Genomic DNA, 17,076 nt, shown 5'->3' with positions numbered 1-17,076 from the left:
CTGTGCCTGGCTCTCAGGGAGCTGGGCTGGCGGACAGTGAGCCCTTACCACGCAGTCATAACTGCTCCCTTGGGACCTCCTCTGTGCCAAGCACTGTACTTGGGGCCTCACATTCATAATCTCCTTTAATCCTCATCACATCCATTCTGCTTTACACCCCAGGAAACCGAGGCACAGAGAGGCCAAGTAACAGAGCTCCCAGAGCAGGGTTGGGACCAGTCTTCTGCTTCCCAAATCAGGGGCCCCCCAGCACCCACCCTGCCCTCCTGGAAGAGTCAGAGGAAACACGGAAGAGACTTTTAGGGGGAGCAGAACGTGCGAGGCAAGCATGAGTCCGGGGTCTGAGGAAATACAACAGCGGGCAGGCAAGCGGTGCGGGGGAAGGTGTGAGGGGCGTGCCAGGGCCCTGAGCCCACCAGGGGTGCCTCCGTACTCCTGGGGTGGTGGGCTCACGGGCGGGGACGAGAGCATGTGAGCGTGTGCCTCCGTGAGCTGGTGTGTCCCCAGCCGGCCCGGCCGAGAGCTCGGCCAGCCTGGGCTGTTGCTCAAGTCACTAATAGGTACTTCGTTTCCTCGCCGAGCTGCCCAGGGCCACATCTGTTTACCCGCAAACCACAGCAGAAGCCGCGCTCAGCCAAAGCCTGCCGTGTTTGGGGACCACTGCATGCCTCGGGAAAGAGAAGCTCAGAGTCACAGAGGAAGGAGTGGCTGATTGCCGGGCGGCAGCCTTGGGCTCCGGAGTTCACCAAAACGGGGGGATTCCTAGTCAGAGACGGGGCGTCCGTCTCCACCCTGCTCACACCACAGCCCGGTGGAGTGGGTATGTCCTGAGTGCGACCTTTCCAGCCCAGAATGGAGAAGATGGAAAAGACCTCTCCACTCTCAAACCCATCAGCTGCACAGCCACCATAGAGAACCTTCTAGCAACAAATCCGACCCCGCTCACCTCTACCTAGACCTCCAGTGGCCTCTCATCAGCTAAGGTGAATGAAGTCCAAACTCCTTAGCAGGCGTCTTACTGCCCAGCAGTGTTTAGACCTGGGCTCGCCACTATGGGAGCCACCGGCCACATGTGGCTATTCAGTCCTGAAAGTGTGGTCAAGTCCCCACAGGATCTGGATCCTGTAGACCCTCCAGTCTCCTCCCTGTCGGAGCTCAGCCCTGTCCATCCTTCCCATGCCTGCCACAGGGCCTTTGCATGCGCCTTTCCACACCTACTGACACTTATGATACCTTAACGCAAACATCACTTCAAATCCGTGTGCTGTGCACTCTCACAGCTCTGTGTCCCTCTCTCACCACTGGTGATAGTTCACATCTTCCATTTGATGAACGGTTGTGTCCCACACCAGACTCTGAGCTCCACGAGTGCAGGGGGCTGTGTTGGTTTTTATTCACCTTTTGAATCCCCAGTGCCTGGAACACTGTAAGTGTGAACACACGGGTGATGAATGACACACGCAACCGGCTAAATGAAGGAGCAGTGGGTGTGCAATAATTGCTGGCTGAACTGGGTGTCGGGCGAGGATTAAGCACAGGTCATCGGGCTTGTGCTTGCCCACGTGTGGCTGCCACCGTGATGCCGACGTGACACCAAGACACAGGACAGGCCGAGGGTGCCGTGGAGCCTGGAGAGGGAGAGGTGCTGAGCAGGGGGCCGGGGCGGGGGCAGGCTGCCTTGAGTGGCACCACGTGGTCATTACACTCGTGGGCTGTGGGGTGAGTGACCAGGGTCTGTATCCCAGTAATTTAATGATAGCTCGTATTCCTGTGGGTCTCAGTGCCAGGCCCTCTACTAAGTAATTTATGTTTATTTGTCTCATCCACCCTAAGTGGAAAGCAAATTACCGGTTAAAATTTTGGTGTGAGGGCCAGCCCCGTGGCTTAGCGGTTAAGTGCGTGCGCTCCGATGCAGGCTGCCCAGGTTCGGATCCCGGGCGCGCACAGACGCACCGCTTCTCCGGCCGTGCTGAGGCCGCGTCCCACATACAGCAACTAGAAGAATGTGCAACTATGACTCACAACTATCGCCTGGGGCTTTAGGGGAAAAATAAATAAATAAATAAATAAAATTAAAAAAAAAAAAATTTTGGTGTGAGGAAACTGAGGCCCAGAGAGGTTAAATAACTTTTCCAAAGTCACCAATTGAGGAAGGTTGTGAACCCAGGGAATCTGACTGAGAGTCTGCTCCACATTTTGAGGGCTTGATGATAAGAATAAACAGTTAATAATAATTTATATGTTTAATTAATTATATTAATTAAATTAATATTAATAATTTAATATGTGCCAAACACTTTTCTAAAAACTTTATAAAAAACTTTTTATTTGTATAGTTTTTACTTTTATAACTCATTTCATCCTAGAACAACCCTATGAGGTGAGTATCATTATCGCTATCTTACGGGTGAAGAAACTGAGGTCCAGAGAGGTTAAGTAACTTGCCTGAGGTCACACAGCCAGCGAAAGTGGTGGAACTGGGTGGAACTCAGGCAGAACACTCCAGAGCTCACGCTTTTAAGCACTCCACTTCACAGCTTCTGCTCAATGAATGAGTATTAGTATTATTACTTGTTTTACTGGGATTCTGTAGGGTGGCGAAGGAACAGCATTCTAGCTGGGAAAAACAGTCGAAGTAGAGACTGGGAGGCAGGGGGTGGGGATGAGCACACTCGGGAAGGGAAATGTAAGATTTGGTGAGGGAATGGGACAGTGAGGGTCCCAGCACAGTGGAGCCAAGCGTCCAGGGAAGGCCAGAGTGGAGACTAGATGTGAGGGATGTATTAGGATTAAACTATGGAGGAACTTCCTCCATAGGGAGAAGCTAGCATGCCCTGCTCTCTCAAGAATCCCTATATTATGGATTCCATGTGAGGTGTTTGAAAACTCAGAGCATCAGAGCCAGGCTGACCTGGCTTTGCTGGTTGCCCTTTGGAAAGTTACCTAACCTCTCTGTGTGTCCATTCCTTTTTTCTAAAATGGAGGTAATAAATGGGACTTCCTTCATAGGGTTACTGTTTGGGTAAAATGAGATAATGAATATAAAGCCCCTGGTGAAGCATTTGGCACAAACCAGCCCTTTAATATATTTCATTTCTCTCCCCTCCCCTGCCTCTAGGAAGATCTCCCCAAACCCCCAGTCTTACCACAATTAAGGCTAAAATCAGCGACTGATCTAGAACCACCAAGATCCCTGGGGACCTCAGGTCAATAAGGTGATGGAGGAAGAAGAGAGGAAAATGTCAAGATATCCAGTTTTCAAAATGTGTCCAAAACTGAGAAAAAAAGAATAATTATAATCTATTTCCTTCTCCTTCGTGCTGTGTCAACTCGGGGTTATATAACTGAACTTCTCTGTGAGGTGCCCCTTGGGGGCCTGCAGGAGGCAGGGTTGGCAGCGGCATAAATAAATATTTCTGTGCTCTCTGCCCTGGGGCTCAGGTTCTGAGCAAACATCACAGGCTGAAAGAGAGGCCACAGTGAGGAGGAAGCTGGGCGAGGAGTGAGCGCTGGGCTGGGAGTCAGGGGACCTGCGTTCCAGGCCCAGCCTTGCCTGGAAGGACGTGGGCATTGGGTGACAAGTTTTCATGGGAGAGTGACCTGGGAGGAGAGATGCCCATGTGGGCTGGGGAGCCGTGGAACCCTCGGTTGGTTCTCTTTGCAGATGGAATTAAGCCTGCTCCCCCCACCCTGGCCTGGCATTCGAAGCCCCTCACCCCTGTCTCCTGCCTCCTCTCCCATCCCTTCTTGGCACCCACACACTTGGCACCCATCCCCTCTTGGCACTTGGCACCCACACACCACACACACCTCAGCTCTTTGGGACTATAGATCCCCCACCTCTAGACAGGGTTTATCCCCTCTCCTGGAATGCCCTCCTCTCCCTGTGAACTGGTGGAGTGGACAGAGGTACAGGTTTTAGAGTTAGACGTGGGCTTGAATTCTGGCTTTGCTGAGTGACTTGGGCTTGTGACTTAATCTCTCCAAGCCTGTTTCCTCATCGGTAAACCGGGCTTGGATTTCTGTCTCATTCCTGGTTTCAACAGTCAAATGAGAAAGTAATTGTTAATACTAAGTGCCAGTCACTTAGCCTTACTGTATAAACCAGGCACGTGTAAGGGCTTTGCATGTGTAAGTCACTTAGCAACGCAGGCCGCACCCTGAGCAGAGTGCCCGATGCACAGCGGGCACTGACACATGCTGGTGTCCTTCTCCTCCAAGACCTGCCCAAGGCCCCCCCCGCCAATCTCAAGCAGGACAGTCTCTCTGAGAATCTTTGCAGCATCTCATAGGTACCTTGGTTACGGCACTTATCACATGAAACCGTTGTAATCAGTAGATAGGTCTGTCTTCCCTTCTATTCCAGGAGCTCCATGGGAGACAAAACCTGTCTTAGTCAAAGCCATATTGCCAGCACTCAGCACAAGGTCAGCCATTTAGAAGTCATTTGAATGAATAAATAAATGAATTCACACACACGTATAGGCCGCGTGGAGCAGATACCCTAGAATGGGTTGGCTTTGAACGTATACACCTCTCTGGGCTCTGGCTCCCTGAACTCTGGTGATGGCCATCAGAGCCCACTGCTCAGCTCCATGCAGACCCAGGGACAAGTCACACCCTCCTCTGGGCTCTGACATTGCTTGGACTTGGACCTGGACCTGGACCATGATTTTTTAGTTACAAACCAGACACTTGTCCTAGCAAAGGATTTGGGGGCCAGGAGGAGTCAAAGAGGAGATCTGGAAGCTATGGAATGAATGTAGAATACTGGAATTTCCAGGATAGTCCAGTGGTTTATGAACCATAGACTTACTTCCAAAGTGCCTGGCCTGGCCATGCAGCCAGCATACAATAATCGTCTACTGATACGCTACTGTGAAGAACAGAAGCCACCAGCCTTCTTCCCACTTGTGGGAAAAGGAATTAGAATTATACAAGCTCTGAGACCTTACTTTCTGCATGGTCTCTCTCCATCGTTCTGATACCATCAATCACCTCTGACTGGCTACAGAATAAAGCCCTAATTCTTTGTCTCTGCAACCAAGGTCTGCTACGAACTCTTCTCGGTCTTATCCACCAGCACCTGTCTCCTCCCTTCATCCCCCATCCTAGGCAGAATGAGCGACTCTGTCTCCTAAATCCCAGTGCTTCCCAGCACTGGGAGCTGTCCTCACATTTCCTATCCCTCGTGCTCTTCTGCAATGTGACCTGGCCAGTCCCCTCATCAAGAGGTTGAATCTATTTCTCCACTCCCTTGACTCTAGGTGGGCCCAATGACTGTTTGGACCACTAGAATATGGCAGACGTGACACTGGCAGTCATGCTGGAAGTGACACATGTATAGCCCTTGAGTGGCAGCTTCTGCTTCCTGCCTCAGAACGCTTGCTCCCAGGAACTTCTCTCTCAGAACCCAGCTGCCACGCTGTCAGAAGCACCTGGAGAGGCCACAGGTAGATGCGCTAGTTGACAGCCCCAGTTCTGCTCCCAACTGAAAGCATCAATAGGCAGCCATGCAAGTGAGCCACCTTGAATACCCAAGCCAATTGAGCCTTTAGATGACCAAAACCGCGTGAGAGGCCCCAGTGAGAACCTCCCAGCTAAGCCCAGTCAACCTATAGAGCCATGAGAGAAAACAATAACAAATTGTTGTTTTAAGCCACTCAGTTTTGGAGCGGTTGGTTACACAGCAACAGAGAACCAGCACACTGGCCTTCACTCCAGTGCTCTCTTCCCAACTCTACGCCAGTCTAACCTTCCTCTATCATGAGACCCAACTGTCCCCTCCTCCCCAGGTCACCTCTTCCACCTCTGACCTCTTTTAATAACTATTTGCACCAATCATGATGGCTTTGATTTGAGATCCCTGGACCCACTCTTCCTTTAAAACATTTATCGGTTTATTCTAAACAGAAATTTTCTATCACTACTGAAAATGGAAAACCGACGTCACTTGCCATCAATAGAAGGTAACAACAAATCAGATGAAGCAGATCAATGTCATTAAATTTTAGCTAGACAGTGTTACCTTCCAAAGTGTCTGAGCCCAAGGCTGGCCCTCTGTTTAAAAGACGAGTCAGTGTTGCAGCGACACTGGTAGCCAGACTCTGAGTCCCAGTATCCAGGCAATTACAGCATATCAGCTTCTGGATCCCTGGATCAAGGGCCACAGTCGTGTGCCCTTAAATCCAACAGTTCCGAGCAGCCTTGATTCTCCCACTTTCCTATGACAGGCGCCATCTGGCCACTTCTGCAGTGTTTTGGGAGCCTCCAGCCTTTCCAATATTTTTAAAGAATTAGGTACATAAAAAATCTTCTCCTACCTAAAATGCTGAATTCTGCTTCTGTTTCTTAGACTGATCTCTGATCCAAACACCCTGACTTCCCCATAGCTCTTGCAGGATCTCCTGGATTTGTTTCTTTTATTATTTAAGTACTTCCTCCACAAATATTTTCAACGTGGGTCTTTGTATATTCCACCTTCTGCGGCTTTATTTGCCTAAGAATATTTTTATTATGACCTCATGTTTGAATGACAATTTGGCTGGCTTTAAAATTATGGATTGAAAGGGTTCTTTTCTTTCTATTCTTAATAACATTACTCTTTGACTTCCTTTATCAAGTGCGGTTACTGAGAAGTATAGTGTCAAACTCATTCTTGTTCCCATGTTTCTCTCTGCTCTCTTCCTCTTTGTCTTTCATATTCTCAATTTCACTGCAATATCTGTCCATGGAATTTTCCTTATTTCTACTATCGGCTACTCTACAAGTCCTTTCGATCTGAGTTGTGGAAATTAATAAAAGAAACCTTAACTAAATTGGAGTCAGGATGGCCTGTAGGGGGAGCTCTCACACCCTATCATACACTATCAATTACACCAAACAGGAAGAGACATAGGCTTGCATCTCAGATAGGAAGTAAAACTACTTTACTCCTGAAGGAAGATCCCCCCCCCCCCCCCCCCCGCAACAGCCCAGCCAATGAGAAACACCACAGCCCAGCCAATGAGAAACACCACAGCCCAGCCAATGAGAAACACCACAGCTCAGCCAATGAGAAACACCACAGCCCAGCCAATGAGAAACACCACAGCTCAGCCAATGAGAAACAACACAGCTCAGCCAATGAGAAACACCACAGCTCAGCCAATGAGAAGCCATTGCTGCCCTGAACTGCTACTTTCCCCCAATGGACTTTCCTTTAGAACAGCCCCTCCCTACTCCCCCCCTTTCTCTATAAAAGCTGCTCCCCTGCTTTGTTTTCTGGATTTGCCTATGGTTTGCCACAGCATTCACATCCTCAATTGCAATTCTTCTGGCTATTCCCAAATAAACTCATTTTGAGGATAAAATAACAGGTGAACTTGCTTTTTAAGTTGACAGCGTTCATTCATTTTTAATTCTGGAACATTTAATCTCCATTATTTCTTCAATATTTTTTATTGTCCATTTTTATTTTTCTTTCCTTTTGGGATTCCTACTTCTCCTCTCTGTATCTCTTAGCTTTTCTTTTTTATTTGTTATCTCTTTATCTTTTCTTGCTGCCTTCTGGGACAGTTCTCAATCTCATCTTCCTCTTTACTAGTTAATTCTTCAACTGTAACCATCGTGATATTTACACCATCTATTGTGTTCTTTTAAAAAAATATTATACTTTTCTAGCTAATGTTTTGATTTGGTTCTCCCCTATGACTTCTTGTTCTTGCATTATTTTACGAATTTCTTCCTTTTTCTCCTTAAGTTTAATTATCATGCTTTACTTTAAAATCTTGGTCCATCTGCTTCAATAATTCCACTTCTGATGGCATATGTAGCTTGATTTATTGTCTTTCTTTTATAGTAATTGTATTTCTCAAGTGTCTAATTATTTTGGTGGGTGAGTTCAAGTTCCCCAGGAATACCAACTTTCTGTCTGGTAATGTGCTCTGGGGAAGGACCAAAGGCATAAAGTGAGCAAAAAGACGAGCCCCAGGGCAGAAAGCCACACAGACACCTGTGGCCACCTCCTTCTGGCTGGCACTTTGCCTGTATGACTGGCAGGCTGCACCTTTGAGTTCCCAGGGAGAAGCAGCCTTGGCAGGAGGGAGACTCCTCTAGCGGGATTCCACAGGCTGGGGGTGGGGGAGGAGGATGGAGGGGCACTGATGGAAGAGTGAATGCCTGAGGCTTTGCCTGTCTTTTTGTTTTTTGTGAGGAAGACTGGCCCTGGGCTCACATCCGTGCCCACCTTCCTCCACTTTATGTGGGACGCCGCCACAGCATGGCCTGACAAGCAGTGCATTGGTGCGCGCCCGGGATCCGAACCCGGGCTGCCAGCAGTGGAGCACGTGCATTTAACCAGTACACCACGGGGCCAGCCCCGAGGCTTTGCCAGTCTTGATCAATTCCTCACTCCAATAGGGCTCTGAGCTGCCCCAGACTAACCCCAGGCTGTAGCTGCCAATTTCTGCACTACAGAGGCAGGTAGTGATTGTCTCAAGACCGGGAACAGGGACCTGAAGCAGGTAAGCTTCCCTAAAGGGCAGGAAAGTGGAGGGCTTGGTTCAGGCTCTGGGGTCAGTCATTATTCCACACTGAAAGCTTGTAGGTACCAAGGTCTTGTGCTGGGTGACGGGGAGACAGTGGGAAACAGTCCTTGCCTTCATGGAGGTTATGCTCTGACAACAAACTAACAGGCTCCGGTCCCAATCCTGGCACCACTGGGGCAACTCACTTAGTCTTTCTTTCTTTTTTTTCTTTTTGTGAGGAAGATCAGCCCTGAGCTAACATCCATGCTAATCCTCCTCTTTTTGCTGAGGAAGACCGGCCCTGAGCTAACATCTATTGCCAATCCTCCTCTCTTTTTTCCTCCTTTCTCCCCAAAGCCCCAGTAGATAGTTGTATGTCATAGTTGCACATCTTTCTAGTTGCTGTATGTGGGACACGGCCTCAGCATGGCCGGAGAAGTGGTGCGTCGGTGTGCGCCCGGGATCTGAACTCAGGCCACCAGCAGTAGAGCGCGCGCACTTAATCGCTAAGCCACGGGGCCGGCCCACACTTAGTCTGTCTACGCCTCAGTTTCTTCACCTGCAGAATGTAAATGATAATAGTATCTATCCACCGTATTACTGAGGCTTTCAGGAGACAATGAATGCCAGGTGATTGGTGTAATGCCTGGCACACTGAGAGCTCTCAAAAATGTTCACTATTTAACCCACCAGCTGGGAGAAAATATTTGCAAATCATATATCTGACAAGGGGTTAATCTCCATAATATATAAAGAACTCACACAACTGAACAACAAAAAAACAAACAACCCGATCAAAAAATGGGCAGAGGATATGAACAGATACTTTCCCAAGGAAGATATACAGATGGCCAATAGGCATAGGAAAACATGTTCAACATCACTAATCATTAGGGAAATGGAAATCAAAACTACATTAAGATATCACCTTACACCCGTTAGGATGGCTATAATCACCAAGACAAAAAACAATAAATGCTGCAGAGGTTGTGGAGAAACGGGAACCCTAATTCACTGCTGGTGGGAATGCAAACTGGTGCAGCCTCTATGTAAACCTGTATGGAGATTCCTCAAAAAATTAAAAATAGAAATACCTTATGATCCAGCTATCCCACTACTGGGTATCTATCCAATGAATCTGAAATCAACAATCCAAAGAGGCTTAGGCACCCCTATGTTTATTGCAGCATTATTCACTATAGAAAAGAAGTGGAAGCAACCCAAGTGTCCCTCCACTGATGATTGGATCAAGAAGATGTGGTATATATATACAATGGAATACTACTCAGCCATAAAAAAAGACAAAATCGTCCCATTTGCAACAACATGGATGGACCTGGAGGGTATTATGTTAAGTAAAATAAGCTAGAGAGAGAAAGACAAACACTGCATGATTTCACTCATATGTGGAAGATAAACTAACACACGGACAGAGAGAACTGTTTGGTGGTTACCAGAGGCAAGGGGGTTGGGGGGTGGGCACAAGGGGTGAAGGGAGGTATTTATATGGTGACTGACAAACAATAAGGTACAACTAAAATTTCACAATGTTATAAACTATTAAGACATCAGTACAAAAAAGTTCAGTATTGTTATTATTGTTATGACCAATGATATTGTTACTGGGGATCAGGTAGGACCCTGGAGCTGCATCTATAAGATAAATGAATCTCCTTTTGTCCTCTGGGCAAACCAGTTACCCTTAAGATCTATGACTGGAGAGAATGCCGAAGTGGCGCATCTAGAATTCTGGAGAAAGAGGATAGAGTGGGCTTGGCTCTTAGAAAAGTTTCGGTCGAAAAGCAGCAAGGGGGGTCGGGGGTACAAAACAGCTCCATTTACCAGAGAGAACTACTAACACCACTACAGAGTTAAGATTTCAGATAACTAGTCCCTCTACCCTAGTTCTGTGCTGGTTCTTTCTTTTTAATTGCTAAAGGGCAGTACGGTGAGGAGGTCAGAACTTCCATCGCCATGGGCGTGGGCTGGAATCCCAGCCCTGTTTCTCCTTAGCTCCAGGGCCGACGTCTCCACTGCCCACGGGAGACAAAGTGCCCAGGGCCCACGATACTTTTAGGGGCCCACAAAACGTTTTCATTTCTTTCAAGATCAGAAGAAAAAAGGACCTTTAGGTTGAATAAAATGTTTTAATACACCAATGCAGTCATAAATATAATTCTTAACATTTTTTATAGAGGAAGGGGCCCACAAAGGCAAAGATGCCTAGGGCCCAGGGAAGTGACAATGGGTCCCTGGTTAGCTCTGTGACAACCAGCAAGTTGCTTATGTCTCTGAACCTTAGTAAGGAACTAGAGAATAATACTAGTCACTTCCTGAGATGCTGTGGGTGTTAAAGAGACTGAGGCATGTGGAGCATTTAGCACTGTGTGGGCTCTAGCAAGTTCTCAGTAAACAGGAGTTAACCCTTTATTTCCCTCTGTGACCTGCAGGCTGACACCTTAGGAAGGCTGGAGGAGGGTCATGGGATTGGTTAAGGCAGTAGGGGAACAAGTTACACAACTGCTTTTTATTGTGCAACAGACTGAAGAGATAACCCCAGCTGGGGGAATAGACGGAAGCTTCAAAGCAAGGCCATACTGTGCTAAGGGTCTGCAGGAAACCAGACACACAGCAGCAAAAAGAGCTTCTCTGAATTCCCAGTGTGGGCCCCGAGGCAGGTGTTAGCCCTGAAGAAGTGGGCTGACTGACTGACTGAATGAATGATGGGTGAATTGTGGAGGAATTTAAAAATCCTGAGGTTCTTGCTCAACAGATCCCCAGACACAAGTTTCTCTAAAGAGGAAGGGAAACTAGCGTTTATAAGTGATTGCTGTGGATAGCATCCTCTGTAATAAACTAGGAAACAGGCTCAGAGAGGTGATGTGGCTTGAACAAGATCCCACAGCTCAAAAGCAGAGGCCTAAGTCCCTGCTTTTAGCCCCATCCTCACTGCTGGTACTTCTGCCCAAGGCTGCACGGACCCCTGAGATGCCAATGCTTCTAACACCACCCACTCCACCTCCTCGAGGCCCCGGGCAGGTACCATAGGATCTGGCAGTCCCACTGAGCTCAGGAGTATCCAGCACAGGCAGGAGGCCCCTCAGAACAGGCCTTGAAGCGGGCTGAAGAACAGGCTTCTCTGTCTTATAGACTGGCACGCCCTCTTTTCCTTCCTTAGGCCAAACTCCAGCCACCACCCCAGGGAGTTTCAAACCACAGTAGAGGTTCCAGCCCCGCTGCCAGGCCCCTCCCCGCCCCGCTGCCCCCAGCTTTACCTACACCCCAGCTCTGCTCAGGAATCCACGGCTGGCTCTTGCCTTGGCTCGGTCCCCCTCCTCGCTTCCTGTCTTCCTAGGATCTATAGTTCTGATAAGGAATTCGTTTGAGAGAAAACAAAGAGGGATCCATCCTGCCACATCCCAAAGCAGAGCGGGATGCCGGAAGCCGAGATGCTGACTGCATCAGGAAGCTGGCTGGATGGAGATGGGGAAACTGATAGGGGCAGCACGCAGGGGGCTTGGAGGTCGTCCAGGAGAAATAAACACGCTGCTGCTTCCAGGCCGCCTTCGGACACCCTCGGACGGCAGCACGCGCCCCGTGCATCTTAATACAGGCGCTTCTGGCCAGCAGTAGTTTAGTCTTGGTTAGAGAGGTTCCTATTGTGGATTGTTTTTCTTCAGTATCAAACATATATCTTTAAGAAACTGAGTGGACATATGTAATTTGCGGTCTTTATTTTCATCGTACACGAGGATTTTTAAAAATTAAAAGGGTTTATCGGGCAATTTACAATCCACTTTACCTTTCTTCTTTTAACGTTCCATTCCGTTTTACTGAAAGATTGGAAAATAAAAGGAAGTGTTGCTGCATTTTCAATTCCCAGAGAATGTCACAGCCCATTGTAGTGACAAAAGCCATTGTCACTACAATGGAGACCCGGGGTCTCCCCAAACTCTCCGTGACTGAGCATATCTCATCCTCTCAGGACCCTAGTTTCCTTGCCTCTATTACCATTAGGGGTCCCGTGGCTCTAATACTCTGTGACCCCGTGTCCCAGGAGCAATGAGATGGGGATCAGCGTGAACATTGCTTTCCGCTTTCCTCCTCTCGGGTCTCCTGGGGGGTCTCGGGGACTGGTTTGTCAAGGGCACATTGCAAATTAAACAAATGATTATGAGCAATTATGGAAAGTGCTACACCGAGAAGCCTCAAACTTGGCTCTTTTGAGGGGTACTCCTGTCTCCTGTCGATATGTTCCCCCTAAATCTCTCACCTCCACTTCAGACCTTTGCTTCTCACGTATTCCTGGTCACCCCAGGGAGACGGAAACCCAACAAGGCGCCTGCCAGGAAGGCAGAAAAGCTAAGGCCCCTAACTTTGCTCAGAGTGGCTGCACCTCCAGGACGCAGCTCCCTCCAGGGCTGAGGGAGGATGTGGAGCACAGGCACTGGCCAAGGGGATAAGCTGTCAATATGAAACCACTACAGAGATCCCCCCAGAGACCCAGCACGTTCCTCTAGCCCAGCTCACCCTGTGCCTGGCTCACCACACACACACCTAGTGGTCCACTCACTTGGCAACATGCTTCCCCCTTCAACTACCTCACCACCAGCCAGCCCAGAGACCAGCAGGGACAAGGTGAAGAATGTCCCACTTCCACGAAGGGGTGCTGGGAGCCCCTTTTCATCTTCTGCTCCCATCAGGCACCCATGGTCCCTTGCTGTCTCTTGGCACCTCTCTCTCTCCTCTCCTTTCCCCTCTAACTTTAAGGCAGATTCTCAGAGGACGTGAAAAAGGTATACGACCTCCCTGGAGTTCCAGCTTGTTCACCTACTCCCATGTGGCTGCTGGGATTCAGGATTCCAAGATCGTGGGTGTTGTGCCCCACCTCTGTGCTCTGGCTATGCCTATCATGCCCCAAATCTGTTACTCTGGGCTTATTCCATCCACCTAGACCACTGTTGCCTATATCCATACCCATCTGTTAGGATCTAGCCATCTCTGAATTCACTACTTTGTTGACTACTTACCACATGCCAAGCATTGTACTACGTACTCATTCATCCTTCATTCATTCAACAAATACATAGTGAGACCTACTATAGCCAGGCACCATATAATGGTGAACCAAACAGACATTGGTCCCTGCCCTCGAGGAGCTAGTCTAGCGGAAAATTTTTATCTATTGAGTGCCTGCTATATACAGACACTGAACTAAGTACTTTATATGGATTATCTGACTTAATCTGTTAGAGAAATTGCTTCATTTAAAGAGTACATCATGGGCTGGCTGGGTGGCGCAGTGGTTAAGTGCGCGAGCTCTGATTCAGTGGCCGGGGGTTCGCAGGTTCGGATCCCAGGCGCGAACCGACGCACCGCTTGTCAAGCCATGCTGTCTCCGGGTCCCATATAAAGTAGAGGAAGTTGGGCATGGATGTTAGCCCAGGGCCAATCTCTCTCAGCAAAAAAGAGGAGAATTGGCGACAGATGTTAGCTCAGGGCTGATCTTCCTCACAAAAAAATAAAGAGCACATCAAACTGAACCATAGAGAAATGAAGGGTCCTGCCCAAGGCTAAATCAGACCACCCTAAGGGGCAAGGCAGGGACTCCAACGACTAGAGGGCTCCCTTGGTCTCCTAAGCCAGCCCTTGTATGTGACACACCCATCTCCTCCCACCGGGGTACCCAGACCACAGAACTGGAGGGGTCCCTGTGTCTTTCCTCTGGAGCAGCTAGTCCAGTGAGCCACCGGGGAGCTGCTCCAAACGCGTCTACTGAATTTGCGGATCTCAGCTACAATCCTGGGTTCCTCCCCTTGGTGTGGGGTTTCCTTTCACTGAATCGCACATCTTCCTCCGGGAGGGGCCTCCGCACGGGGCCGACCCGTCGAGACGCCCATTTCACAGATGAAGCAAACCCAGGTCCTGAGTGGTTCAAAGTCCCTTGTACCACCAGGCTGGCCGGGTCAGCTCCCTTTTCTTTGGGGAGTCTCGGGCCCTCCGCCGGAGGGCAGGCTTGGTGGGGGGTGGGACAAGGAAACGACCTGCCTTCAGGATGCCCCGAATATCCACCCTCAAATGCAGGCTGGTTCCCAGGGCACTTCTCCGCGCTCAGGTGAGCTTGTTTGGCACTCTGGGCACCTTGACGCAAGCCCTATGCCCATCCCCAAACCCCACTGAGGATGAGCGACCTCCTTGCCACCACCCCCGACCACTGCCCTCGCGCGCAGACCCCAGGCACTTCCTCCAACGAAGGTGGGACGACACTGGGAACCCCTCCTGCCCCCAACCCCGGGCTCTCCTGTGCCGAGCGCAGCCGGCAGGTGGACAGCGAGCTGCCCCACCTGAGCCGGGCCGCCCGTGCTCCCCGCAGACCCGGGCGACCCGGGCGTCCCGCGCCCCTTACCTGCCTGGCCGAGCCCCGCGCGCCGGCCGCCGCCCGCTCAGCCTCCAGCCGGCGCCACCGCAGCCTCCGGGCTCTGGCCGCCTGGGGCCACGCCCCCGGCCCCGCCCCGCCCGGCGCAGGTGATTCCGGGGAGGGGCCGAGCTCGCCCCCTCGGTCCCCCGGCCTCGGGGGGCCGCCCGGCGGGGGCGCCAGAGTCGGGACACTGGGGCGGCGGCGCCTCCCCGTGGTGTCCTTGTGCCTCTTCCAGACCTGGGTCCTTTTTGGGATTCCGGTTCTAGCATCCCCTGGCGCTCAGCCGCCAGACCACATCTTCCAGGTCAAACCCCTCCGAGGGCGAGAGAGGAGGAAGGGGCCTCACAAACACACCAGGCCGGATGTGAGCTGCAGGGGATTTGTGTAGGTGTCTTTAAAATAGGATTATGCTAATCTGATTGAAGGGTTTGAGGGCAGGCTGGGGTTTAGACAATCACAGGGGTGTTAACACCGGGAGGTTTGACAGATGGCAAGTGTCAAAATCTCCGCCCTGTGGAATTAAGGACCGTCTCCTCCATCAGACTGGTTTACCGCTGTATCCCCGGAGCCCAGCACTCTCTCTGGCCCAGAATAGGTCCTCAGTCAATATTTACAGAGAGAGGGAAGAGGTCTTACGGGAATCCTAACCCTTCCCCTTGTACAAACAGGGAAACTGAGGCTCAGGAAGCAGAGGTGAGTTGCCCTAAATCATACAGCAGGTTAGTAACAGAACCAGGAGTTTAGCTAGGTTTCCTCATTCTGTTTTCAAATTATTTCCAGAAACTGTTGGGTTATGGGTCCATTGCTTTGCCTGGGTGCCTGTGAGATGCTGTCAAAGCCTTGATAACTTCCAAGTTGGCTGAGAGCTAAGAGTCCACTGTGTCTTTATAGGAAACTCCAAGGTGATATTTATTAACACCCATGGATTAGGAAGTATAATTCTGTGATTCTACTGCTTCACCAAAGACATGAGACACAATCCTTGGCTTCAAAGAGCTTTCCTGTGGTGGGAGAGGCAGACTTGTCCACAAAGCTGGAGCCATGAAGGAAGGGAGGAGAGCCCAGTGAGAGTGCTCTGGCCCTGAGACCTGAGTTTGGAGGAACGTGGCACTATGAGGCCACTTCAGGATGCTTCCAGAAGCTCTTGCTAGGTTGTACACAGGGTAAAGGGCTCAGCAGTCAGGTGGTCTCAGGTGCCAATCTTGGATCTGTTGCTTACTAATTGCAAGGTAGGAGCAGTTTTTTTAAACCTCTCTGAGAGTCAGTTTCTTGCAGTTGAATGAAGCTAATATACTTACCTCAGTCTAGTTGTGCTGAGGATTAAAAATGAGATAATGCTTGCAAAATGCGGGATTAATGGGAGAGTTATGCTAAGTGGTAGAGGCTGGGGAAGGGAATATGGTGAAACAGAGAGGACCTTGGCATCTCTGGGTAGGTCCCCTTGTGTGGGATTCGGTGGTCTTCAGCCTTCTGTCTTCCATGGCTTTACCCACCTTCTGCTTTCTCCGTTAACCCAGGCTGATAAAGCCACAGGACACCTGCCAAGTCAGAATGAATTTGCACACACCTACCATGAGAGATCTGGGAAGGGCCCTCTTCCTCTCACCAGCCTCCTCCATAAAGAGTTGGCCAGGGTCAGATACACGAGCCAAGCCCAGGGAGGCAGAAGCATAAAACGGCTCGAGGTAACCTTCATCTCAGTTTATTCATTCATTAAGTTCTCCTGAATGTTCAGTCCAGGCCAGGCACTCTGTGAGGTGGGGCGGAATCAATGGGGGCCCTGTCCTACGCGTAGACCTCATCTTCCAGTGGGGGAGGGGGGAACAGCTGATACCCAAGCACAAAAGATGGTAACACAAGAGAAAGGCAATCTGTGAAAAGTTCTATGAAGGAAATGAGAACGTGCTGTCATTAATCATTATCAGTGGGAGAACAGGGGCTCCTTCAGAAAAGGGGAGAAGGGTGAGGACCATCTGGCAGGAGAAGCCAGGTGAACTGAGACCTGGGGGACAAGCAGGCAGGTGCGGCGGGGCTGGAGCTGGGGAGCATTCCAGACTGAGGGAAAGCCCATAAGGCCAGAGGGGATGAACAGCATGGGAGTTGAGGGCAGAGTGGACAGGATAAGGTCAGAGGCAGGCAGAAATCAGACCT

At 50.0% G+C, this 17,076-nt stretch overlaps 1 protein-coding gene across 2 annotated transcripts in view; it reads right to left on the bottom strand.

Moving 5' to 3' along the window:
* NCMAP (non-compact myelin associated protein) overlaps positions 1-15,233 on the bottom strand; it is a 41,603-nt gene extending 26,370 nt beyond the window's left edge. For both annotated transcript variants that reach the window (XM_058553242.1, XM_058553243.1), the window contains exon 1: positions 14,914-15,233. In XM_058553242.1, the coding sequence (XP_058409225.1) occupies positions 14,914-15,194 (281 nt within the window). In that variant the 5' untranslated portion in view covers positions 15,195-15,233. The remainder of the gene's footprint in view (positions 1-14,913) is intronic.
* Between the last annotated feature and the right edge of the window lie 1,843 nt (positions 15,234-17,076).

Source organism: Diceros bicornis, chromosome 13 (genome assembly GCF_020826845.1).
Source record: "Diceros bicornis minor isolate mBicDic1 chromosome 13, mDicBic1.mat.cur, whole genome shotgun sequence".
NCBI lineage: Eukaryota > Metazoa > Chordata > Mammalia > Perissodactyla > Rhinocerotidae > Diceros > Diceros bicornis.
This window is presented reverse-complemented; position numbering and strand designations above follow the sequence as displayed.